Below are 27,963 nucleotides of genomic sequence, written 5' to 3'. Positions count from 1 at the left end.
TGTGTATACACACACATATCTAAACATTTCAGATAATTTAAATTAGAACATCATTTGTCATTTCCAAGTAAATGTTTTTGAGTAGTTAAAAAATGTTACAACTTAAAAACATCATTAAATCATTTATTCAGTAAAAACACTCAGCAGGTAACAGGAACACACTGCACAAACTCATTTCCCATTTAGTCTGAATATGCAATTTCACTCTACAATGCTCTCCTAAATGTAAGTTTTTCTATGACTAGGGAAAAACAGCATTTTAAATAGTCCATCTTTTTAAAATTGAAGTAACTTTATAAACAGGTATTTAGAAAGGAAGTGAGAACAATTAAGGCTTAATTACTATAAAAACAAAAACTAGCTTCAAAATTATCGAACATTTAAATAGGAAAATTATGAAACTATATATAAAAATTATACATATATACACACTGTATCAAAATACTTTTATGTTTTGGTAACTAAATTTTTGAGATTAAAAACAAACTAGTTCAAGCATTTCTAGATATAAAAATGTGAGGTTTATATTTATTAAAAACAAATAGTATCAGTTCTGTTGAAGTAACCATATATACACACCAGGATAAATATTTGGATTATAGAAACAGAAATAGTGAACAGCTTCAAATTTCTCAGTATTCTAATGGCTTAAATAAGTTACCTTTTTTCAGTCATTTTTTTGTTAAAAATAAGTTTACTTAATTTTTAACTAAGGTCAATGTGCATTTTTTAAAAGACGAAATACTTATTAAAAATGGGAGCTATTAGGTTTGCACCAGGTAAAGAAAAACATTTACATTTGTCTAGATGTAACAATTTTTAAAACAATATGTAGTTGGAAAATATGTAAAAAAAGAAAAAAACCACCACACACGCAAGAAACTATACCCCATTAAAAAATACAAATGCACCTTCTATTGAATATATGAATATCAAACTAAATATTCTGATTTAACATAGCTTCTATAAAATGTCAAAGTAGTGGGCATTGTTTACTTTCCTGATATGATGAACAATTAAGAAATGGTTCCATCTCAATTAAACAGTAATATCAGTGATTCTTAGCAAAAATGTAGAATAACATAGAAAGGTGAGCATTGTTCTATATTCAAGTTTTCCAGTTTGATTTCCATGAAAGTGTTTTCTACAATTGAGAAAATTAACTGAATGGAATGTCGTAAGAAAAGTGATGAAATGAGGTAAACATCTTAGAATTTTAAGAAATTACTTAAAACTTAATACTCAGCTATCCTAATGTCCAGGTTCTAGAACAATGCTTAAGAAGATCCTCCATAATGATGATGTAAAGCATATCTGAATCACATAATGAATAGCAGGTTTCTTGGTCTTCTGAGTAGGCAACGATGTTCTTCTTTGCTATTACAACGCAATCAGGACTAAGTTTTGCCAAGAGTATTGCTTCAGTGTGAGTTTACAGGAGGCACCATGCAACAGTAAGAGCAGCTACAATGCCATTCAATATTGCCATACTATAGCCCATGTGGAAAGAATGTCCAGTAAGTTTCCTGGGGGGGGGGGGGGGGGAGAAAACAAACGAAAAAGGAAAACATAATTGGGTATAATAGAAACACCATTAGTTTTTATTGAAAATGCTTATAACCTAGAAATGTGTTACACATTAATACACAAGTTTAAAAAGAATATTGGACAGCTGCAGGATCAGGAATAGACCTTAAGTTCTCTGTCAAAACTGTCCTGGTTATCGAATACAATTTTTCAATTTCATTATTTAGAGCCAAATGCCCAGTGTGCTTCTATACTACCTTCCTGTGCTTCCTACTCACTGTGTGTACCATAACGAAATCCTAAGGTATAAATCTTCTTACATTACAAACATTTCATTAATTAGCATTGTCTCTCTCTGCTCTCTTGTTCTCACTTAGAACTTAAAACACAGATTATTTCAAGTATTTGTCCTGTTTATACTATTTGTACATTATAGGAAGGAACTCTATTTCTTTGAGCACTAAACATAGCACTTGTCCATGTTTGGGTCACAAATCTGATTGTCTTTTATAGACATTTCAGTTCTCAACCTAGTAAGTGACTTAATTAAAGTGGCTTTCAGTGAGTTCTAAGTATCAGCAGACATCTCGTTTTATGATTACTATGAGTGCCAACTATCTTATGTACACAGATTTTCCGACATATGTTCCCTCTATCTTGTAACTATTTTACTTATTTTATTACATTTCCTATCTTAACATTCCTCCCACTAACTATATTGCAATAATACTGTTTGCTTATCCTAATATGGATCAGACATGCTAAAAAGAAAACATGCTAAAAAGAAAACTGGTGTCAGAGGCAGAACAGAATCTCCTCACTGGAGCAATTCAAATCGATGACATAGGGAAGTGCATTGGCAGGAGTAAGGGCTGAAAGTCCTTAGTAACAAAGGCCCTGGCATCATGCCCATGTCCTTTCCTCCTTTCCTAAGGATAGGTCAAAGCCAGGGAGGTGCTTAGATCTGAATTCACATTTGAGGAGCTCCTCACTATAATGATTCCAGTCCCACAAGATCTGTGACCAAGAGGAAAGATACACCTCTTCGAAGAACAACCTCTTTGTGAATACCTCAGATTGCTTTCTCATGGCTCCCTGTTCTGGTCCATGGGAGTTAATATTCACTCTCTCCACTCAACCTTACTCACATAGGGACTAGTTTAAGATGCTTTTCATCTGCCATTAAGGGTTAATCTACCTAGCTGTATTACTAATACGTGGTAAAAAAAAAAGATGTACTAAACGCTTTGCCCCTTTAAAAAAAGAAATTCTTCAAACACATACTGATTAGTGAACACAAATCTAATCATAAAATTGAAGCATCAGCATTATCATTCATTACAAAAAACAACCCACTAATGACCTGAGAACATTTAAATTCATACTAACAAAATGAAGTTAATCATGGAACAAAATTTCAGGAGTTAATTATTCTCTTTTACTAGTTTGTAAAAGGAAATTGTAACTACAATGTTGGTATAATTGAATTTCACTAAGATGTACATCAAATGCTCAGTGACCCCTACAAAAGAGGCAAAGCAAGGCATTTTAATGGCAATGAAGCAATGCTCCAGCTCAGTGGTTCTTACTCTCTACCATCTCAAATGCACCATATTCCCACTGAGGAGATAGCAGCTGTCACACGTGTCCTGCTTAGGCAAGGGACTTAAAAGCTCCTTTTCAAAACACCACGATTTTCCTCTGGGGAAGATCTAGACAACCCCTGGCAGGTTTTCTCTCCTATGGCTCTTATTTGTGATCTCTGAAGTCCTGTTAAAAAAGAAAAATTGAAGGTATCTTTGTTCTTCTTTGTCAAAACCCTTCATTTATCTCTAGCGGGGATCACATTTTTAATTGAAAAATGATGACTAAGTATAATGCCTATTTTAATGCCAGTTATAAATATGCATTTTACTTTTAAAATTAAAGTACACACAGTGAAGTGCTAATGCTTATCATGTGCACAGATCAACGAATATTTATAATGGTTCAGCCTCATGTACTCATCATCCAGACCAAACAGAACATTCCCAGCATGCAGAAAGCTCCTTTGTTCCTTCTGCCTGTCAATATCCACCTTCCCTCCTCCAAAACCTGAGATATATTGTCAGTTATCACAATGACTGATTTTACCTGCTCTTGAAACTCCATCTGCGTGGCACCATCCAGTGTGTATTCTTGTGTCTGGATTCTTTCACTTAGTATTGTCTGTGAGATTCACCCATGTTGTATGTAGCATTAGTGCATTCTTTTGTATTGCAGTTTAGTATTTCACTGTATAAAAATACCAAAATTCATCTATCCATTCTGCTATTTAGCATTTGGGTTGCTTCCAATTTAGGGCTCCTATAAATAGAGATACTGTGAACATGATACTATGTACGTATCTTTGGTGGATGGTAGGCATATGCCCTCATTTATCTTAAGTATATCCTAGGAGTGGAGCTGCTGGGTTATAAGGTACCGTGTTCCCCCGAAAATAAGACCTAGCCGGACCATCAGCTCTAATGCGTCTTTTGGAGCAAAAATTAATACAAGACCTGGTCTTATTTTTTTTTTCCCCAGTCTTATTTTAATATAAGACTGGGTCTTTAATATAATTAGTATACTATACTATATTATATTAATAATATAATACTGGGTCACATATTATAATTAGTATAAAGTAATATAATACCAGGTCTTATATTAATTTTTGCTCCAAAAGATGCATTAGAGCTGATGGTCCGGCTAGGTCTTATTTTTGGGGAAACAAGATGGTAGATGTAGATTTGGGTTTAGTAGAAAGCATTAACTGTTTTCCCAAAGTAGTTGACTACTTTACACTTCCACCAGCAATGTATGGTGCCACATAGTCAGCGACATTTCATATTATAAGTCTTTTTAATTTTAGTGCATCTGCAGAGTATGTTCTTGTGGTTTTAATATTTTTCTGATGACTAATATACTCACTGCCCACTCAGATACCCTCTTTTTTGAAATTCTTATCTGTCTTTTGCTCATTTTTCTATTGGTTTAGAGTTCTTCACATATCCTATATACAAATCTTTTGTCAAAAATGTTTCATGAATATTTTGTTTATGGTTTGTCTTTTCACTCTCAAGACCTTTTGATAAACAATTTAAATGAAGTCCAATTTATATTTTTTAATGGTTAGTACTTTTTTTGTGGCCTTTACAATAAATCTTTGACCACTCCAAGGTTATAAAGATACTCTATTATTTGGAGAAGCTTTACTGCTCTTCCTTTAGGTCTGTAAGACATCTTAAATTAATTTTTGTATATAATGTAAGGTAGAGGCTAAGGCTCATTTTATTCCTTATGGCTATCTAATTCTATCAGGGCAATTTATTGAAAAGACCATCTTTTTTCCCATATTGAACTGCTGTGATACCTTTGTCCTAAGTCACATAAACTGTATATGTGGGTTATAATACAAAAATAAAGAAAAAGAAAACAAGTATTGGTAAGGATGTGGAGAAACAGAACTCTCTTACATCGTTGGTGGGAATATAAAATGGTGAAGCTACTGTAGGAAACAGTTTGGCGGTTCCTCAAAAAGTTAAACAGTTACCATATGATTTAGCAATTCCATTCCAGGTATATACCCAAGATAATTGAAAATATATGTCTACCCAGAAATTTGTGCCTGAATGTTCATAGCAGCATTATTCATAATAGCTAAAAAGTAGAAACAAACCAAATGTCCATCAACTGATGACTGAAGAAAATGTGGTGTACCCATACAATGAAAAATTCAGCCTGAGAAGAAGTACTGACAAATGCTACAACATGAATGAACCTTGAAAACCGTATGTACAAGTGAAAGAAGCCAGATATAAAAGGCCACATTTGGGGATTTGTGTGATCTCATTTATATGAAATGCCCAGAATAGGCAAATTCATGGATACAAAAAGTAGACTAGGTAGGGGTTTCCTAGAACTGAATATTGTTCAATAAGAATAAAATATACTGGATAAAATATAGTTCAAAAGAAAGGCTCATTATAATAGAACTATTTCCATATCCTTAAAGACTAGTTATAAAGAAGTACTATTTTGTTCTGGTTCTAGAGAATTCCTTTCCAACAATAAAGAATCTTACAAAGAAGTACTCATGGTTCCTATTGGTTACAAATTTAAGCTTTGTAGTTAAAGATGGGTATGAAAGCCAGCTTTGCCACTTACATGCAATATGAAGCTAGAAAAACTATTTGACTTCTCTCAGCCTCAATATCCCAAAATGGAAATAAAAATAAAATCTACCCTTATAAAGTTGTTACAAGGGTCAGGTGGCTGCCACATAGCAAACAATCAATACATGTTCACCACTATATAGTAAAGAAAAGCTTAGTACGGATTTTTAAACATTCTACTTTCTACTTTAATTCTTCCTTTCTTCTAAAGCAAAACACCTAAACCTAGACCCATTCCAAATTCAAAACAAAGAAACAATAACATTATTATATAAAGAGATCCAGGAGGTGAATAAAAGAAAGTGATGAAGAATAACAGGTTTATGTATGTGCATGTTTCTGCTTGGTATTAACCTCTTCATAATCACTTTTCCTACCATAATTCACTTGAGAACTTAACTTAGACTTCCACTATTTATATCCAGATTTTGTAGCGTGGACATGTAATTTCTAGTAATATATTTATGTTGATATATTTAATAGTAACTTGTAAAGTGACTATATCATTAAAGAATTATACCTTAGTTTCATTTTTCAGGAATGGAATACATTTAAAATAAGATTCAAATGAATTCAATGATTTTGGCAATTACTTTTGAACCACAAATTAAAGCACTGAATAAGCCACTGTTAAAAGTTTCAAATAAGTAGTCTTTTTTTATTTGAGAGAGACCAAAAGATTCAAATAGGTCTCTTTTTATGGTTCACATTGTTTGTTTTTACTCTAGCATTGGTTGACTCTGAACTGACTCTCTGTACTATATTCTAAACTCCACTCATTTGAAATCTTCATTCCTGTATTATATTAATTTCCATATTTCCTTTCCCTCACATGTATTCCCACATGCATTAAGAATAAATTGGCTATTTGTTTGTGTCTGACTGTCTCAGTAGGCGACAGGATGAGAGAGTTGGTACTAATCTATTCCTCCTTCATCTATCTGAGCTGGTATTTATTTTTCATTTTATCCTTAGCCAATAAATCTCCAATTCCTAAAGAATTTTAAGTTATGTGAGCTTTGGTTGGAGTAACTATCAGTTCTTAAAATTTTAAATCACAGTCACTGTCCTAGCTAATAAATTTCTGAATTATTGAAAAATAGAAATTGCTATTAAAATATAAAGTCATTAGAAATATGGTTGTGTAACGACTTCAAGATTTCATAATAAATCTGAGGTAAAGATTATCTAGGTAAACATTTAATTTGATGTAAAAGATGAGGAAAAAGTGTAAATGTATATACTTAATGTTGAACTGTCATGTATTATTCTTAAAAATACACAGAAGCTGATGGTTAACATTTTGAGCATTTGCTCCATTCCCCCATTGGCCCTGTAATTTGTCTAATGATTTACATTACGAATAAGTATCAGTTAAACACCCACCATTTTAATGGAGCAATTTGATTTATCAATCTACATAATATTAAGTTATGTTGTAATGGAATTCAAAATTTTTACTTTAAGGATCTCATTTTTAAAAAAATACTCTATTTTTCCTACCATTATATTTCATTTCCTAGCTATATATACTGCCAACTTCTCTGGTCCTACTTCCTCTTCTGCAGCATAAGAATGGTCTATATGATCTCTTTAATCCCTTCTAGATCTCAATTCTGTAATTTATGCCTCCATATGTACACTAAAATCCTTCATCTAAATTTTGCCAACTAGCAATTTTAATTGAGGATTGTGATCCTGTGCTTTGCCAGTGTAATAGTAACTGATGTAATGACCTGCGGGCACTGAAAGATCCTAAAGATGAGCAGCTCTTTAGAATGGAATTACACATACATGTACATTTTAAATACCTCTTATTGTACTACAATTCCCTGAAAATCAGTCAGAGAGAAATAAGGGTGTATCTGGTTAGATGACACTGCATATTAACCTATAGTCTACTTTACCTATATACAGCAGTCTACATGTTAACTTTACTCACCAGTGGGTCGAGGTAGAAAAATGTCTGAGGACATCTATCTGTGCTGGGCAATACCTTGATTAGACAAAGTCCTTACTCACTAGGAAGTCAAAGCAAACAGTACCAAAGGTGCAAGAAAAACCCTTTAAATGTCATGAGTCAGTTAAAAAAAGATTTTTTTTCAAAAGAAAGTAACACTGTGTTTTGTTTCCAAACTTTTATTTTGTCAAGAACAAAGTTTGAAAATACTACTATCTACTATCATTTCACAAAAGAAAGGGCAAATTAATATCAAAAAAATAGAAAGGATAAAATCTCAAGATAAATAAGTTATCTAAGAAAAGATAACCGGCAACAGTGGCAGGACACAGTCAGATGTCTAGCTTGAAAAATCTCAATAAAGAAAAAAAAAGGGAAGGGGAGAGGGAGGGAAGCTCTGGGATCATGTGTGTTCTATCATCTGATTTATCTGTTGCTTTAACTACCTTGTTTCCCGGAAAATAAGACATGGCCGGACAATCAGCTCTAATGCGTCTTTTGGAGCAAAAATTAATATAAGACCCAATATTATTATATTGTATTATATATTATATTATATTACCTGGTCTTATAGTAAAATAAGACCGGGTCTTATATTAATTTTTGCTCCAAAAGACGCATTAGAGCTGATTGTCCAGCTAGTTATTTTCAGGGAAACATGGTAGTAAACTTGTACTTATTGCCTATGAGTGCAGATATCATTGTTTTTATCCCGTTTTAGAGAGGAGGAAATTAAGGCTCAGAGAGACGCTAACTGACTTGCTCAAATGTTCTGCTGGTATATGGAGTAGCTGGAATTCTGAAGCCACCCCTTCTGATTTATAATGCCCTTTCTAATATACCAGGCTGCCTCTTAATTTGACAGATTGAACACATGGAAAGGGTTCCAAGTACAAAACTGGCAAGTGCTACTTCTTAGGTATTTGTTTTCAGTGCCGTTCTGTACATATGGACACCTGTGCCTTTTCAGAAGCCCATATATAACATATTGTGAATTACTATAAGCAAGTCATAGAAACAGGTGCAAAGCAAACACTCACTAGCTGTATTCATGGAAACCTTGAACAAGGAAATCAAGAATAGTTAATATGATTTCTTACATTAATATGATTTCTTACAATATTTTGCTACAACTACTTAAGTCTTCATTCAGAACAGTAATGGAATATATTTTGAGACATGCATATATTTTAACCCTTTATTTCAAGAAGCCACAGTGCTGTCATTACTAGTGACGGCAGTGCAGGTGATGGCTCCAGTTCCTAGGTAATTAAACTTCGTGATACTCAAATATCAAGGCCCAGTTCTCGACCTAACTCTTGTCAGTAGCTTTTCTCTTCTACTGCAATTAGCCATCTGACGTCTGTCTCATTAGCCCATGGCAATAAAGAATTTGATTCAACAAAGAGGCAGCTCTCCAAAATTTGTATGAGAGCGTAGCAGAATCAATTTATTAAAGAAAACTTCTAATTTAAATACTAACAGCCACTTTTCTTGATCTCCAAGACTTGTATCACTGCTTAAGGTAAGAACTCGAACTCCTTTTCTATTAAGATATTTCTATTCTATTTGTACTGTATCTTTTTAGTTCTCAATAATTGAAGCCCCCAATGCCAAGAACAAGAAGAGAAAACCCTTTAATAAATAACATATAAATACAAACCTAATGTTGAATAGAAAAAGAATACAATACCAATCCTAAATCCCAATTTTTCCAGAAAATTCATGTTAAATATTCTCGTCATTGTTTCCTTCCTGCAACACTAGTAGTAACAACAAACACAACATTCACAAAAAAATGTAACGGAAATTTAAATATTTCAGCATCTGATTACATCCAGAACACTTTACATAGGAAATAACACATGCAAAGGAATATCAGATCACATGTGTTAACTTTTAGTCTGTAAAATAGTTACCAAAAAGCAATTCAAATGAAAAGCAACTCTTCCCTTTTCTTTCTCACTAATTTACTTTGCAGGTTTCAAATAGCATTGCGAGGCAATACAATTTAAAAAGCAAAACAAAACACAAGGCTGTGTAGAAATAAATTTAATGTAAATTAAAAGTATGTTTTTTTCTGTCTTTTTTTTCTGTTTTTTTTAAATCGAGTGTCTTGATATTTATCAAATACCATTTGTGGTTGGAAGAACAAGAAACAGAAAGGTAGATAACTCAGAGTGGTCCAGACTAAAAAGTCCAAAAGCATTAGGAAGGAAAGCAGATAGCCCCTCGTTTGTATATTAACTATGAAATATTGTAGATTGCCAATCGAATTCTATAATTATATTATAAACAGACTTTAGTGAAAAGAAGACACTACTATTTACCTTACCACATCTTTAGAAATCATGACATTAACACCAATAATTGTAGTTTCCCTGCATTTTGACCATGAACCCCACATCAAATAAGCCATAAATATAACCAATAATACTTTGAAAAGCAGGTAGCAAACTTCAAACTTCTCTAACAAATAGTGAATTTATGCTCTTACGTCTATAAAATGGACATCCAACAATGCTTTCCTAACTGCTTCATTCTAGAAATACACACCTGAACTACAAACACTAAATGACTTAAAACTAAGGGTCGAGTTATAATACAATTATAATACTTTTTCTTGATTTCTTTTAATTAAAAATGGCTACTTGAGAGATGATTTTCATGGCTTAGGTCTCTTTTAAAAGCTATCGAGGGAAACTTGAAATGATGTCTATTTTTCTTTAAAAAAATATTCCTACAGCAAACACATATTCAAAGTCTTTAAACTGAACACAGAATTGTGCTCAAGGTTGAGATAATTCTTTTTAAAATAATTCATCTTATCCTCAGAAAGACTCATCTTCAGTTGTGAGATTAAAGATGACAGAAGTCAACAGAGGATTTATGAAGAAATGAGACATTCTCCAAAATCTACAACACTGAGACTGCAAGACGTGCTGTTTCTACAATATTTCTCAATAGGGAAAATATTATTTAAAAATCAGTTTTACAACAAGTGATTCAATAACCCAGGCTTTGGTTTCAGATATCCAATTCACCAGAAATCTTACTTTTATATAATCTTTGACCAGCGTAAGGTTAAAATTGGAAATTGTCTGTAGTGCTTGGATTTCCATAATATGGTTAACGCCTATGCTTAATACCTTTAAATATAAGCATTGAATTTTTTTTTCCCTCCTTGGAAATAAGTCACTGTGGGTATTTCAAGTGCAAAATAATAGTTTTATCCCTACAAAGTTAACTTCTTAGCTTGAAAGTTATAGGAATATGTTGTTAAATTTGAACTTTAAATAATAAGTATTTTTCTCAAGCTGGCAACAAGACTCACGATTGATTACAATGAAGTAACACCCTAACAACGTCTTTAAAAATGTTGGCCTCTGACCTCTGACTCTACATAAAAGTATTATAAGGTAGACAAATTTAATGACTTCTTTCACTATTTTTTGTATCATTGTTACCAAATATTTTGACTCTTAATTATAAAACTAATGAGCATTCTACACTGTGCTTTTTGCTAGACCCATCATTTACATTATCACTTTTCCACTAAGTTTATTTCTAGACCATAAAGTAACACTTCTACTCTAGGTGAGACCTATTATAATCATCCAGTGGGTTTTTTTTTAGCAGGCTGAGTAACTATAAATGTGTAGCTACATCACTGCTCCACTAGATGGGGCGTGTGCTCAGGTAATGTGAAATGCGGAGAGCAGGCTAAAGTGGAGAACAGTGGTCAAAGGGAGAAAAACAATGGAGAGAACAAAGACAATGACATGTTAAGACCACATTTGGATTGGATTTGGCAAAATAACTGCACGGGCAAAATTGCCACACAGCAAAATCTCACAGCGAGTGTGTTTAACTGTCAATAAAATTATGCTACTTTAATTAGTGAAATTCCTCCTGTTAATTCATTTCATAACGTAAAGGAGATGAGTTAGCTATGAAAAATGAAGCTTCAAGGCACATCTCCCATTCTTACCTAACTTTCTCCCCAATCAAGAGGATTTAAATAAAAGTCCTAGTACTGTCACCAGCCCAGCCTAGAAAGAATTCCAAGATTCTTTCAAGCTCTGGATTCTCTTTGAATGCAGTATCTTTGCATGGGTAGGTCACATATTTTTAGATGCATTAACTTCTGGAATCTATAATTAAAGCAGATGATCACAATGTGAAACATTGATTACACACACCTGGTATATGTGCCTACTTGGAAATCACTGACAAAACCCAATGAATGACAGGGAAAACTAATGAGAAGTGAAGTGGAGATGCTGATCAAGTAGTGTACAGGGCAGGATAATGAATTATAAAGTAGTGAGAAGTGGGAAATACGTATACAGGTACATCAAGAAATCTAACGCTACTGTCTCTGCCTTTTTGTTCTTTAACACTGCAACAGACTTTCAAAAACAACTAAGAAACAATTTAAAAGTATAAATGATCCAAATACACAAAGAAAATGATTGTTTCCTAGTAAAGAAGTTTAAATGTGTAGCACTGCTGTATACCTTTTAATTCAGCAAAGTTTGCAAAGTAAGTCAGCATGATAACCATCTTTCTTAAAAATATGCCTTTTGAAGTCCATTAAGTACTGGTCTGAAAACGTACCTTGCAAAGTTCTTTAAGTATCTTGTATTTCCTAAAAATCTTGTGCTTGTGTAAAAATGTAAGTTTCTAAGCTATATCTGTTATGGACTATGTCTGTCCTCCCAACCTCCGCCTCCCAATTCACATGTCAAAACCTTACCTCCCAATGGGATGGTATTAAGAGGTGGGGTCTTTGGGAGGTGATTAGGATTAGATGATGTCATAAGCGTAAAGCCCTCAGGAATGGGGTTAGTGCCCTTATAAGAGTCAAAAGAGAGCTTGCTTCCTATCTGCTCTGTGCATTGTGAGGATACAAGGAGGCCATCTGCAGCCCAGATGATGCTCACCAGAATCAGGGCATGCTGGCACCCCGATCCTGGACTTCTGCTTTCCAGAACTGCAAGAAATACATTTCTGTTGTTTACAAGCCACCCAGTTTATGGTACTTTATTATAGCAGCCTGAACTAAAACAGTATCTAACAAATATAGAGGAACTATAAAAAAAATTTAATGAAAAAGGGTGTTATTTCTAATCTTAACTCCTGTAATGAATTACTGACCCAAATTGCTGATTTCATTAAATGTTTCATCTAGTATTTTCTAAATATCAATAAAGGTTATTTTCTTCCATTGAGGAGCATATGTTTCTAGGGAAATAAAAGGAATTGATAGCCATAGCAAACAGTCTTCTCAATTTTATCCCCACTTCTACCATGTTTCCCCCAAAATAAGACCTACCCGGATGATCAGCACTAATGCGTCTTTTGGAGCAAAACTACTATAAGACCCGGTCCTATTTTACTATAATATAAAACTGGGTCTTTAATATAATGTAATATAATGTAATATAATATAAGACCGGGTCTTACATTAATTTTTGCTCCAAAAGACACGTTAGAGCTAATCATCCAGCTAGGTCTTATTTTCTGAGAAACACAGTACTAATTAGTTTGTTAATAAAAATAGCCTGGGTTTAAATCTGCAAAGGAGAGCAAAAGACTGCTTTTTAAAGAAACTAATTAGACATAATTATTTTACTCTCTTCTGTTTGATATCGATGAAGCTAGAAATTGGGAATATTTTTAATAATAATCCTAATCATAGAATAAAATAAAAACAAAAGCCTCTTCATTTTATAGTGTGTTAATTATCTTGCCTTTCTTTAGTTTCTAACTAGTTAAGCAGATCTCTATTTAATAGATCATCTTGGGATGTCGCTACCATTTATTAGATTTCCCTTACAAAAAGTTGATATATATGATTATTGATCTTTAAGGTATACTTAAAACATTAAAAATTTTAAATACTGGATGGAAATATGTCCCAAAATAATGTTAAATAACAAAATTACAAAAAAATAAAAATAAAAAAATAAGTGAAAAAAAATTTTTTTAAATGAACTACAAAGCAATATGTATACTGTGATCCCAATTTCAATTTTTAAAATACGCAACGACTGCAAAGATATACATCAAAATGTTAGCAGTCACTTTCTCTGACTATGAGTTTTTCCATTATTTTTCTGTGTTGAATTTTCAACAAAGAACTTGCAGTAGTGTTATATAACATAATCAGGGAAAATATTTATATAACGTTGTTTATTTAGGTAATCAAAAAATACAAACTTGTTACAAAGATATTTTTATAAAAGTGTGATGTTGCAAATCAATAAATGTATCAATCTGATTTAGAAAATAAAGCTTTAAGACTTCAACGTTCTCAAAAGATAGAGAAGTTTCCCTGTACAAGCACTCACTCTACTGGTGACATAAAGAATATACTTATTCTGCCATTTCTTAATTGCATTGTTTTTCACAAGCACTAGAGGGCAGGGTTTTTGCTATAAAACTCAATTCCACCAATTACCACTACATTATATGCCTTTTTTGGTCTGTGGTTTCTATTACTAGGTGATCAACTATCATTATATTTATTATATGCCTTTTTTGGACTGTGTTTTAATTAACACAATAATTTTAAATTACAGTTTTACTGCCATGAGATACTTAATAGCTGATTTACCACAATAAAATTAATTTACCCCTACTTATATACTGAAAGCAATTCAAATATGTATGTATATACAATGTACATGTTTCAAAACTATTTTTAGGGCTGTATTAACAAATATGTAATCTAAGTTTCTGAGCTGACACTATCTCATATTGAAATCGAATTACTAATAAACACATTGAAAATTGAGGTCCATTAGTACTGGTCTACTTCAATAAAAATGAAAGATAATTGTTAAGAAATTAGTTAAGGAGCATTTGAGATCTTGCTTTCTGGCACATGTTGTCAGTTAAGCTCAAATGCTCCTATAAAAACTAAAAAAAAACTAAAAAAACAAAAATTAGTTAAATACCCTCAGAATTCCAGATCTTTAAGAGAACACTGAAATGCTTTTCTCTAACTCCAAAAACTTCTAACATCAAAATGAGGCTTATGAATTCTGGTGGGGATGGAAGAGAAGCTGAGGGAAAAAGACATTCCAGAAAGTAAGAATGTAAGAAGTGTAATAGTTTGGTAACACACATATCATTAACAGAATTTATTTTCTACTCTTCACCTCCCCCTCCACACACATACACCCCAGTTTGTAGAAAGATGTAGAGATCTTAGATGCGTTTATTTGGAAATTTATATTTAAAACCTGAGCTTTCCTGGCAAAATAAACTAGATTAGAAAACTGCCTACGGAAACTCTTTGCAACACAGAAAATAAAAACCACTATGAAATACATATAAACATATATATATATATATATATATATATATATACACACACACACACACACACACATATATATTGGGTGCCATAAATGCTGGCTAATTATTACAGTTTAAATATGAGGAAAAGTCTAATTATTAAGTTGTTAAAAGTCTCAGCATTTATACATGAATCTAGTAAAATTTACACACTGCTATTTAGCCTTTATAAACTTAAATGAAACACCATCCCCAAAGGACAAATAGCCATGTTACTTCTTAGATCATTTCTTGAATTTCATTTTTTTTAAAACACTGCATTATCTATGTATAGAGTTTAAAATATTCTTCTCCACTTATCTAAAGGCTGAGCCATGCTAAAAAACCACTGTATTTTATAAAGACTGGGGTCTCAACATATCTCCCGAATAAGCAGCCTCTTGCTTCTATTTTAGTATTTTTATCAGAGTTGGAATGTATTTAAAAAAGAGACAAAAAGAAACAGGTATACTTACTTGAACCTGGCAGGTGAAAGAGGAGTAGGAGGAAACATTCCTGGTTCAAAAGAATCAAAATAAGTCACTGTCCAAGAAAAGCTGCAGCAGGAGAACCCGGCAGTTACGGATATTATAAGTAGAGTCCAGAAACCTTAAAGGGAAGAGCAAGAAGAAAAACGAATTAACAACAAAGCAATTTAAATTAATCCAGTATCCTCACATTCAGAAGATCATGTGTATTTCTGATTTTATGAATTCTATGTAAATGATGTAATAGATTTGAGCTTAGTACAAGCTAACCCATGTAAAAACTGAAAATACTAAAGCACAACTAGAAGTCCTGTCGTTGAATATTTTAATTCAATTATAATTTAACATGTGGAAAAGAGTTCAAATTCAACTTAAGAATATAACCCACCTTCAGTTTTATAAAATTCAACTATGAAAAAATGGTTGAAACACTTTCCTGTTAAAATGCCTTAACATTTTTCATTGAACTTTGTGAATTACGAATTGCTGTCTTTTATTACTTAGCACTAAGTGATTCCTTTGTTTCCGTACTTTTGACATATGAATCAATTTTAGAGAGGCTACTCTTTACAGCTTTTCTATGAACATCATTTTAACTTAATCTGATTCTTTAACCTTTCAGTGTATGAACAAAAGTTAATTCCCAATTTATAAATGGGTTAGGATCCTAAATTTTATTTTTGGTCAAATTGGACCTGCATTTTCTCAAATAAATCAAGTCAAAGCATGATACTATACTGAGGGAAAGGAAGGAGAAAGGTTGAGAAATGGAAGATAGAGGGAGTAAACAGTGACAATAAAGGGAATATATTAACACGAAGGGTTTTAGATGCACATTTAAACTGCTTCCTTAAGAGTTTAGTAAGCCACCACTGATGAGTGTGTGTCCCAGGCCTCAGTAGTACAAGGAAGGAAATGTTGAGAAGATTACAGTAGAGAAGACTTACGAATTACCAAATTTCCTGGCTGTATATAATTGCACAACCAAAGGTGCCTTCATTTTAGCAAGAAGCATGTAAAAAATACGTGCACTGGACTGTTTGTAAACCATTTGAAGTCCAGTAACTGACTAGTAAAAATGCTAGAAAATAAACTCAGAGCAATGAAGCATTAAGAACTGTGGCAAAGTACTTTGAAAGATTAAAATACTCCTGACAGTTCCTTTCCCTTACCGCCTCCATTTTAAAGAGATAATGGACTTTGTGTTTTGCCCCAGAAAAATGATGTGGCAAAGAAGAAAGGAGAACTACCCTGAGCGCCTCTTTGGTTCTTACATTGCAAAATAGTTAAGGGAACTAGGATATAAACAGGAGGGTAGGCACAAAATGTCTTAAATTGACATCAAGAATAATGAGTTGACAGGGGTATAGATAAAATGTTTGTGTAGAACAGGGAGAAAGAGAGTAAGGGCTTTATCTACAGGTGATAAAGATTCCCCTGGTTTGAAGAAAGCAGGTTATGTGTGTATGTTTGCATTTGTGTGTGTACACAGGGAGGGGAAAGAGCTGCTGGGGCTTCCTGGCAGCCATCAAGAAAAGGCCGCACAACACGAGACAGGGATTACAGCTGTGTATCAGATGGGGGTTATAGTTGTGTACAGTATCTTGGCAGATGGGCCCAGAGCCAAACTTGCAGATGTCCCTGTCCTTAGTGGCCTTAGAAAACAGCAGATAATCACGTGGCTGGAAGGTGCTACATCTGAAAGGACATCCTGACCAGAATGCAAGACGTGTCAGCAGTAACTCAATTGAGCAAATGTCTTAAGGACTACATTGCACCCCTACCCCAGTATCCTGTCACAGTGTCAGCTTCTAGAACCTTAACCCAACTTAGGATTGGGTAAACAGAACTTTTACAGTAAAGACTGAGGTACAACCTTCCTGCAAATCCAGTGAGACAAGGGACCAAAACAGAAATTATAAGATTGCTAAGTGTACAACTTAAGGGTGACTACACTGCCAAATAGCTATTATTTGTTATTATTTAGATGACTGTCTAAAGAAGGGAGAAATAATTGACAAGTTTACTATAACATCTTCTAATACATAAAGTCTGTAGAACAGAGATGGTAATTAAGAAAAATCAAGTATCTGTTTGAGGACTGCTGTGGAATAATGGAGACTTCTGAGTATCTAAAAAACTGAGTGAGAAAGACAAAAAAAATAACATTAAAAAATAACAAAATGTGAGGCTCTCTAAAGCCCATCAAGCTTTTTCACTCAGTTGCTTTAACAGAACATCCATCAAATTTAATATAATAGTCTTGATTTTTCAGAAATGACTACTATTCCAGGATTTAAGTGCTTGCCTCACTTTGGGCATTTTAATTTTTTTTATATTCATTTTGAACTAATCAACAGTTACATCACTGATAACAGTTACATCACAATCTAGAGCTAAAACAGGACACTAATGTCATGGGTTAGAAGTAGTTATGCTTCTGAAAATTAACTCAATTAGTTTATGAACAAGCAGAAAAGCCAAAGAGGTTGGCAACTGCCACCAATTAAATTTGTAACAAGTCCCTATCTCCAGAATCCTGAAGCTAAAAAATCTGATAACTAATGCTTTGTAAACCCATTTTACCAAGAGTTACATAACTTTTTTAAAGGTACAAAAGCATATAAAAATGAAGGCAAAGTCTTCCTTCCCCAATTCACCAATTCCACTCCTGAAACCAATCAGCTAAGAGTTTGCTGTATATTGTTTCTAAAAATTATAGATATCTAAGTAATATAGGATACATATGGAGCTAGTTATGAATAATAATATTTTATTTTTCCAGTTCATTTCCACAAATGTGACCATCACCAGAAAAATTGTCCTGCACTTTGCTTCACATAACAATGTTGAGGTCCTTTCCTATCAGTACACACAGCCACAATTCCTTGCATATTTTTATTATTCCAGTTTCGCACTATAAAAACAATGCAAGTAACATTCTTGTACTTAACTATGTAGTTGTACAAGGGCATCAGTAACAAATTTCTGGAGGAAGAACTGCTGTGTCAAAGAGTATTTTCATCAGTTGATAAAATGATGGAAATTTATTATTTTCCACCAATTGAAATCTCCTGGACTCACTGTTTTTCTCTAAAGCTAAGATGGGATAAGTGGGAAATTCCTATTCCAATTCCTTTGTTGGAGTTTTGTATTCACTAATTTGATGGGACTATTTTGTTTTGGTATATTTCATTTTGCAAAAGAAGTGACTTTGGTTTCAAAGTGTAATTAATTTTCTAAAAATATGCTGGTATCTTTCATTATTTCTATGAAAGCTCCGAGCAAAGAAATATTGTTATACTATACGAGTATGTTCTAAATATTTTCATTTTATTTAGCAATTTCCGGCTTAAAGGGATGAAGTGACTTTCAGAAGTTTTATGAAGTCAGAGATGTGGAGGCAGCAGCATACACATATATGTAAGCAAAACAACCAGAAAAAAAACAAAAACAAGAACTCCCATGTTCCCATACTGGGAAAGGTTTCTTATTGAAACATTGTTAAGTAATCAATTACACATTCTTCATAAAACTTATTCCTGCCATAAACAATGGGACTAAATATGATAGATAGCACACTGATAAATTTCAAGTCCCGTTTTAGAGCTTCTGACATTTGAAATGTTTGAATACACTGGTATACATACAAATGCAATAATGAAAAGGAATGAGGTAGATCTGTACACACTGATACAGAATGAACTCTAAGACATTCTAGTAGAGCTGCAATACATGCATGATTCCAATCATGTTTTTTCTACAACAGTGACAAAAACCACATATTTTAAATTATCGTACCTATATGTAAATGAACAGAAAAACATCTGAAAATATACACAAGTAAATTAGTGGGACTCTTTGCTTTAATTGTTGGATTCCCCCCATTGAGACTATATTACTTAATTAATTTATGAAATTATAAATGAAAATTAAATTAACATTTTGGTAATTTTTAGTAAAACCTATAACCAGCTGACTACTAAAAATTTAGATGTACTCAAGCATAAAATTGATGAACAATTTTTAAATGGTTATATAAGCAAATTTTTCCATCTTTATCAGATTCTGTAGTTTACTAGCTTAGGAGGATGACAGGCATTTTAAATAATTTAGTGTTCTCTCTAAACTAAACCGCGTTACCTCGACAGCTCAAATCTTCAAATTCCTTGAGCAATGTATCTCTCGGTCAGTGCAGAAAGCTGGACAGCCTTGGATCTACAAACTTACTTCCAAGGGCAAGCACAGAGGACAGAGATTGTTTCTCCTCCGCCAGTGCCACCTGACACACGGAGGGTGCATAGCAGCTACGTTGGTAAAGTTCTCCAGCTAAATGCCCGCCCACCTGCAACTCAGCATGTAGCAATTCTACTCCCCTTCCTGCTGAAAAACATAAGAAAAATGGAAGGGGACAACCTGACAGATGAAGTAACTGAAACTTGAATAACAAATAACATCTGTAGTTTCCAACCATGTTAAATCACCAGATTCACATGGGAAAGTTTTAAAAAACTTTATTATATACAACTTCAAAAATACACAAAAGTAGAGGCAAGAAACCCCAGGCACCACCCATCACTCATCTTTAACTCATAGCAAATCTTGTTAAGCCTATCTTCTCCTTTGAAGCGTGTAATCTTCAGTATACTCGGGAAAATTGTCATCACTATAATCTGGATACAACATACTATTTCCCTTATTTTTAAGTCATTTGATGACAATGTACAGAAGAGTAAAAACAGTGAAAAAAGCTTTGTTAGCAAACCCAAATTTTTATTCTAAATTTATTCTATATTTTCCTGGTTTTAAAGATATGAGGTCAGACAATTTGCAAACTCATCCTAGAAAAAGTGCTACAGATTTCATTGCTGAATATCACTATGGTCACCTTCGAAGTACTCCCTTTGGGAAGCTATGCACCGATGCCAGTGCCTAGTCCACCCTTCAAAGCAATTTTGGAACTTTTTCTGGAATGGCCATCAGAGCTGTCATCGTATTACCCTTGATGTCCTAAATGTCATCAAAATGTCTCCCTTTCAATATTTCCTTTATCTTCAGGTAAAGAAAGAAGTCATTGGGGACCAGATCACGTGAGTAGGGAGGGTGTTCCAATACAGTTATTTGTTTACTGGCTAAACTCCCTCACAGGCAGTGCTGTGTGAGCTGGTGCATTGTCGTGATGAAAGAGCCATGAATTGTTGGTGAAAAGTTCAGGTCGTTTAACTTTTCACACAGCCTTTTCAGCACTTCCAAATAGTGCACTTGGTTAACTGTCCAGTTGGTACAAATTCATAATGAATAATCCCTCTGGTATCAAAAAAGGTTAGCAACATCATTCCAACAAGTTCACGAACTTCACTGTCAGACCTCATACACTGTCTTGAATTTGGGGTTAAAAGGAAATAATTTATATTGATAGATGGGGATGCTAGGTGAAATGTCAAAGATTAACTGTTTTTGGCAAACTGTAAAAGTTCAATAGCATTATTGTTAATTGTTGAACATGTTACACTTTTCTAAATTTAAACTTGTGTTTATAAACAAAGTTTTTATCGTTCGAGAGTTTACAGTCATTCATTATAGGAAATAGAGGTTTAAAAAAAATTAAAACTTATAGCTCAAAACTCAGATAAGCTATTTAACATTTTGGTAGTATTCTTCCAGTCCTTTTAGGATTTTGTCTCTCTTTTTGTTGTCCTAGTCATTGTTCTTTTACTAATATGAGTAAGCATCACAATTTTATGAAGACTGTGCTACAGAATAGGATAACCTATTTGTGATTTATATGAAATATTTGAGTTACCCATCCAGTTGCAGTCAGCACGGAATTATTTCTCAATAGAGTATGGGCTCAAATTACAGGGTTCATGCATACATTTAAAAGTTCAAGTTCAGGGTTTCAATTGTTTCTCACTGTAAAGAATAAACTTAATGAGTTGTTCTCCACTTGTGCCTTTCAGAGAATGGGTCACTCTCCAACACATCCTTTCACTTGGAAATTTTTGCCATGTTTTTAATGTTCTGTATCATGAAATTATGAGGGTATAATCTGCTCTTACTGAGCTATGCCAACTTTGGATACGAGAGTCTCACTTATCACTCTGCATAAGTACAAAAATAGTTGAACTCTTCAAAGGAGTTGGCTTCATCTTTGACTGAACTCAGTATGTCATCCCTTCTCTGTAAATGTGCAGAAGCCTGGAAACATCTGTCATAAAACAGGAACTAAATAGGCAGCTCAAAAATGAGAATAGCCCTTGAAACTGCAAGATACTGGGAATCTGGTCCTAGCCAGCAGAGGGACTTGTAGATGAAGGCACAAAAGATGAAGTTCAAAAGCTTTTCAGACACTGAAGGAAACTCCATAAAGTGTAATTGTAATTTCTGCACAGTACTATTTACAACATATATGTAGAAGTACTAGCCCCACATTTAATTTGGTAACAATAGTTCTTAGATTAAGTATTTTCAGCTAAACACAATTCCTTCTATTTTCCTTATGTACCTCAAATAAAAGGTCATTTTATTATATCCTATATTAAGACTAGGGAAAAAATGCAAAAAGTAGAAAGAGAACTAAATGTGTAAAATATGATGACATTTGGAAAAATGTGACAGATGCAAAAGCCAGTATGCATAAATGAAACAACACATTGTGTTATATGATTAGCGCAATGAATTTGGCTGGAGGACAACCTTAATGAGGAATGACTGGAAAGTGATTTTAAATAAACTTAAATTTTATTTTTTAAATCTCACTGAAAAACAGGCTTACAGTAGAGCATGGTTTGCAGGACAATTATAAAAGGAAAACCCTAAGAACTCTGTAATATGACTCCAGTGTCACCCAGGGAAGACCAGGAGAGACAAGTTTCAAAACCAGCTGAGAGTAACAATCACACCTCCCTGGGTGGACTACCTCACTAGTAAAGATGGACATTATGACAAACTAATTCTATTAGACTTTAGGATCAATTAACTCCCAAATGCACTAACGCCATGCTTATTATGAATCTTAAAAAACAAAAAAAAGTATAAACAGGACTTTCCATGCAGATTTCTTTCAGAAAAACAAAGATGACAAGAGAATGGCAGTGGCTTAGCACCTCGGGAAATTAGGTTTCTTAACAGGCATTTGGGCTTATTGCTTCTTTTAGTCTATTGGTCATTGGTCAACTTTCAAGGACTTTACATTCTTAACACATTTTTTAAAAATGAGATTCTGGCTCTGCAAAAGTATTTCTCAAACTGGTGCATCAGCATCACCTGTAAAACATGAAGGGTCCCACCCTGGGCTGAAACGAAATCTGCAGGTGACTTTTAAAAAAGTATTAGTGATTCTTACGTATACCAAAATGAGAATCGCTGCTATAGTCTGCTCTTACTGAGCTATGTCAATTTTGGACTAGGATTAAATTGCAATAAAAAAATTTGCAGTGTGCAAAGTTTTTATCAAACTGTCTCGAAAGAGAACTCACATGGCAAAGTAGTTACTGGGCTCACATTATTTGTTTCTAAAAACCAACCTACTTTCAAAGAATTGAGGCAGTCTGCAAAAAAATTTAAACATGAGTCTTTGAAATATAGAGATAACATATATGGGCAATAATAGTTACAACAAAAACCAAAGAGTAATACACAAAAACAATCGAATAATACAGTTAGCTATGAAGGTTTCCAGTTAATAAGGCAAAACAAATACAATGAAATACAACAAAACCATTATCATCTGATAAAAGGCTGCATTCCGCTTTTTCTGCACATAATGAATAACCTCAACAACAGTTTTTATTACAGATTCTGGATTATTTCTTCATGTGAAAACTTTTGTATCAACTGTAAAAAGGTAAGGATACAATTTCACAGGCATTTCCTAAGATGTAAGCTAATGTAGCAATCTTTCTGGATATCTAAGTTAATCAACTCAGGGCTGATTTGGATGCAAGTCAAAGTTTGAGGGAACAACTGCCCTATCTTTTCAACTATCAGCTGTCTCAAGTGGATTTTTAACTAGAGGCTAGTTGTCAACTCAAAACATTATTCCGTAAAGGCCTTAAGTTGTATTCTTCTCCCAACAGGTGAGAATTCCAGCTTAGAACAATGTAAGGGCAAGTGTTACCTCAGTCACCTCAATGTTTTAAGAGCTTAATCATCTTGGCACTGCTTCTCTGAAATATTTTTAAGATTCCTATAATCTTGCTAGAGAAGAACATTTTCTATCACACATTATAATGTGTATTTGCTATAAATATAATTATGCTAACTTTAAAATTAATCCCAGGAAATTAATTCAACTGATTGAATTAGTTCATTAGGTGATGTTGAAGATATTCTCCATTTGGCCACTGGAGCATCGATTCAAAATAAGGATGTTTATTTTGGCGTAACTATTGCTTCATGGGGTTTTTTTGTGTGGTTTTTTTTTTCCTGTTGTTTTTGCCATAAAGATACAGCAATTTCTCCTCATTCCTGAGACTATTCCTTAAAGAATGAATCTTTAAAGTGAACTGATTTCATTAGCAGACTTGGAAGATGATCCTATTTGCTGTCAGTTATCTACCAAGCACACCTAAAAGCAATACCAGACCATTGATTTAACTGTAAGTGGAAACCCAAGCAGGGCAATGACAAAGTCCCATTATATTCCTTTAGATACTGAACAAGCCATTTCTTCACATGACAAACGCTATCCATTCTTTTCATAAACGTCAAATTTTGCCAACTTTCAAACAAGTTAGAATTCATGCCTAGTTTGTAAGGTTTTCTTTCTGCTGCATCAAGAGTTGACATCAATGCTATGAAGACTCATAATCGTGCTCACTTTGGCAGCACATATACTAAGACTCATAATCTTGGCTGTTTTTAGAGACGAAACAGTATAACAACATAAACTAACAAAATGAGTAACAAAAAATACTATTTTCTCATGCAAGAAGTTGAGAAGGGCATAGACAAGTTTTCTAGATTAGTTTCTAACAAACTAATTTGTTTGAAATTTGAAGATAAAGGTTTCTCCTTCTGCAAAATCAGGTAGACTATACTTTGTATCATCATGAGGGCACTGGCCTTGAAGAGGTGGATTAAATAGTTTGCTAAGATTGGGGAGGAAGGCTGTAACATGCAGGATAGGATCCCAACCATTTTTTCCCCCCATTTTAGAATGGTTAATCGAGTAAATTATAGCAAATAGGATAAATATACCAAAGTTCTGAACTCTTCAAAATCCTTTTGCAGAGAGAAATAAATACAAGATAAACAGCCCTTGAATTTTTCACTAGAAACCTGTAGCATTCAATAGATAGTCTACAGAAATTCAGATCTGACTCTTTCCTAGTCATTATTAACCTGTGCAAGCATGACCAATGCTTCTCACATTTTTTAAAAAACAAGTCGATTATAAGATTTGAACTTAAATCTCTTCTGAGGTCTGCTTAAGATGTTATCTTTTCTAAGTTTGTGAGGAAGTTTTTTTATTTTTTTAATTCCTGGGAAGAAGTATAAGAAGATTCTTCCAGAAAACTCTTTCAGTATTCTCTGGGTCTTTGTCACATACAGTTCTGTTCAAAATGCATTCATTCCTAGTGTGTGTGGTATACATACATACATATACCTTGTTTCCCCGAAAATAAGACCTAGCCGGACCGTCAGCTCTAATGCGTCTTTTGGAGCAAAAATTAATATAAGACCCATTATTATATTAACATTAATATTACATTATATATTATACTAATTATATTAAAGACCCGGTCTCATATTAATTTTTGCTCCAAAAGATGCATTAGAGCTGCTGGTCTGGCTAGGTCTTATTTTCGGGGAAACACAGTACACATACACATACACACACACCCTACACATATGTAAAAAGAAAATCTAATAAAGTTTACCACACATACGCAAATGAAAAGATTAAGACTGAATCAACCGCACAAGGAAATACGTTAAGTATTTTTTCCAAAATCTTGTATAGTTTAAACATGATCTGAAAAAACAAGTGAGCTCAAAATCAAATGAAGTGACAATTAAGTCCATACCTAATAGCCTAGTGTCTATATCATCTTCATTCTTCAAATTCTCAGCATGTAACTCTGTAAACACAAAAAAGGGCTTCGGTAAAAAAGATGGGTTTGTAATTTGAACAGTAGCTCAAAGGCTGAGAAGACATTGTTAGAGCTGTGGAAAGTGATCTAGAGTCATAAACTGGGTTCAAATTCTGATTCTATTTATTAGTTATGTGACTTTCAGTAAGCAAATAAGACGTCTATGAGTCAACTGCCATATATATAAAATGGGAATATTTCAACCATTGAGTTGTCGTGAAGACATTTTATATAATGCAAATCACAGGGCATACTAGGTTTTGAGTTCAGTTCCTCTCTCCATTCTCCAAAATAGCACAGCTCAATGTACTTCCAGGTTTTGTGGCTGTATGATAAAAAGGCAATCACTCAGAGCAAAAGAGAAATAAACTACCTACAAGACAAAACTCCGAGTTACAGTGAAAAAAGACGGGGAGGGGATGAAATATTGGTACCCATATACTTAATTTAACATTGACAGTTTATAACCAGTACCATTGTACGAATAGGTAAAAATTGCCAATCTGTCTTCTGTATGAAACTCAAGCATGGTAAACTGTTAGATGCCACCTGCAGCCCAGTAGTGGATTGGAAGCAATGAGGAAAAATAAAAACTGCAAATAGATTTAATTCAATTTAGTGAAAATTAATATTTGAGTGACAACGTGTTGGGTTCTTCTCATACAACAAAGGTAGTTTTGTTCTAATTTTTCTTTTTCGGTTAACTTGGCTAAAGTTACACACGAATGAGAACTGAGATTTAAACTCAGGTCTGATTCTTTCCACTGCAATATAAAATATCCAACCACGTTAATACATCCGTATAAGCTTTGGAAAATCTTTCAAGGCACAACTCTATTCCAATCTGGCTATGTCAACTTTAGACACAGGAAAATAAAATAATCAGAGAAAGCACAGACTACCTGCTGTAACAGAACTTTACCGCTACACTCAGTTGCAAACTTAATACAAAACGGAGAAGAGCTCATTATTTTACTATAAAACCAGACATTTGGGCTGTGGGATGGAAATCCTTGTACTTCAGGAATTCTCTGAGTGTACAGAGAAATCGTTGGGTGGCACATATTTAACCCGTTGTGAATTAAGATTTTGAACACGTATAGCCTATTTTAATTACACTTTTCACCGTCTTCTAATGATTGTCCTGTGTTTTAATTTTGCCAATATCTCACCTCGTGTTCACTGATTTTAAAATACTGTTTGACTCAAGATCTTTCTACTGGGTCTCCTGATGACGGACCAGGACACTTCACCTTTAAGAGAAGTGAGGACAAAGGGAGGAGAGCAAAGAAAAGTGCAATTGAGAACTCGGGATGAAAGCGGCTACCAGCTTGCTGGTCTTTGATGGGGAGAAGGGTGAAGGCTAGAGCCATTTCCAGGCTCAACTTTATTCTGGACAGACTTTCAACACCCGACCTTTAGTACCTTTTACGATCAGGTAGGCGATGGCGAGGAGGAAGGCGAGGAGGGCGGCGAACAGCAACGAACAGAGAACTGAGAGGACCTGGACCGGCCACCGCCCAACCTGGGTTCGGCCGTGCGTATCCGCCGAGAAGATGCCATTGCGCTTATCCGACAGGACCGGAGACCCGTCCCCCTTCGGCGGGAGTAACAAGCCCTTTCTAGGCTCCGACGACGCCCCAGCCGAGAACTCTGCCCGCAGGTCACGGGCTACTTGGTCGAATTCATCCTCCTCGTCTACTTCACCTTCACCCCAACTATCGCCTTGAGTCAAGGAGGAAAACCCCGGCCGAGAAAAAGGGACAGGGGTACCAAGGCGGCGGCGCACTGCAACCGAGCACCTCCCGCTCTCCAGGAACGACATGGCGGGAAAGCCGGCGAGGCCCGAGGAGATCCAGCGTCTCCCGCCCGCGCCGCCCCGAGCTCGCAGCAGCCAATCAGCGGCCTGGCCACCCCACGGCCTCCACCACCCAGTGCCCAAGCGCAGGGGTGCGCGGAATGGCAGAGAAGGTGCTGTGAGGCCCTGAGACAGGCTAGGTGCAACTGGACTAGAGCACGACCCCGGGGCAATAGGAGGGAAAGGGAACCGGGGAGCGAGCGGAAAGGCAAGCCGAGGCCGAAGGTAGCCGGGTTTCCTCTCCCTGGCCAGAAGCCGCAGCCACCGCCGCGTCACCTCCAAGCAAGCCCGCGCCCCGGCAGCCCCACAGCTGCATCTTCTGCCGCCGGGTCCTAGCGCCCGCTCGTTTCCCTGACTCCCGTACCCAAACCTATTTGCTTTCTCCCTTCTGGTCCTCTACGCTCGCACTCTCCCCGGGCTTCCCTCATGAACGGTAGCTCACTGGCCAGTGCTTTCATGTCGCCTTAAGTGCCCATCCCTCATAGCCTTT

At 34.7% G+C, this 27,963-nt stretch overlaps 1 protein-coding gene across 4 annotated transcripts; it reads right to left on the bottom strand.

The window, feature by feature from the left end:
• Nucleotides 1-106: 106 nt before the first annotated feature.
• On the bottom strand, nt 107-27,864 carry ARL6IP6 (ARF like GTPase 6 interacting protein 6). Of its 4 annotated transcripts, XR_002139199.2 has the most exons (5): nt 27,041-27,589; nt 25,550-25,603; nt 15,507-15,639; nt 3,661-3,801; nt 1,392-1,526 (listed from the first exon to the last, which is right to left on the bottom strand). XR_002139199.2 is itself a non-coding variant. In XM_019751733.2 (4 exons), exons 1-4 carry the CDS (start codon nt 27,438-27,440, stop codon nt 1,433-1,435), a joined length of 681 nt encoding a protein of 226 aa, XP_019607292.2. In that variant the 5' UTR covers nt 27,441-27,864; the 3' UTR covers nt 107-1,432. The 4 variants fall into 4 exon arrangements, 3 of the variants coding, with proteins under 3 accessions (XP_019607292.2, XP_019607293.2, XP_019607294.2); XM_019751733.2 differs by lacking the exon at nt 3,661-3,801 and having other exon boundaries at nt 107-1,526; nt 27,041-27,864; XM_019751734.2 differs by lacking the exons at nt 1,392-1,526; nt 3,661-3,801 and adding an exon at nt 3,105-3,297.
• Between the last annotated feature and the right edge of the window lie 99 nt (nt 27,865-27,963).

Source organism: Rhinolophus sinicus, linkage group LG01 (genome assembly GCF_036562045.2).
Source record: "Rhinolophus sinicus isolate RSC01 linkage group LG01, ASM3656204v1, whole genome shotgun sequence".
In the NCBI taxonomy this organism is placed as follows: Eukaryota; Metazoa; Chordata; class Mammalia; order Chiroptera; family Rhinolophidae; genus Rhinolophus; species Rhinolophus sinicus.
This window is presented reverse-complemented; position numbering and strand designations above follow the sequence as displayed.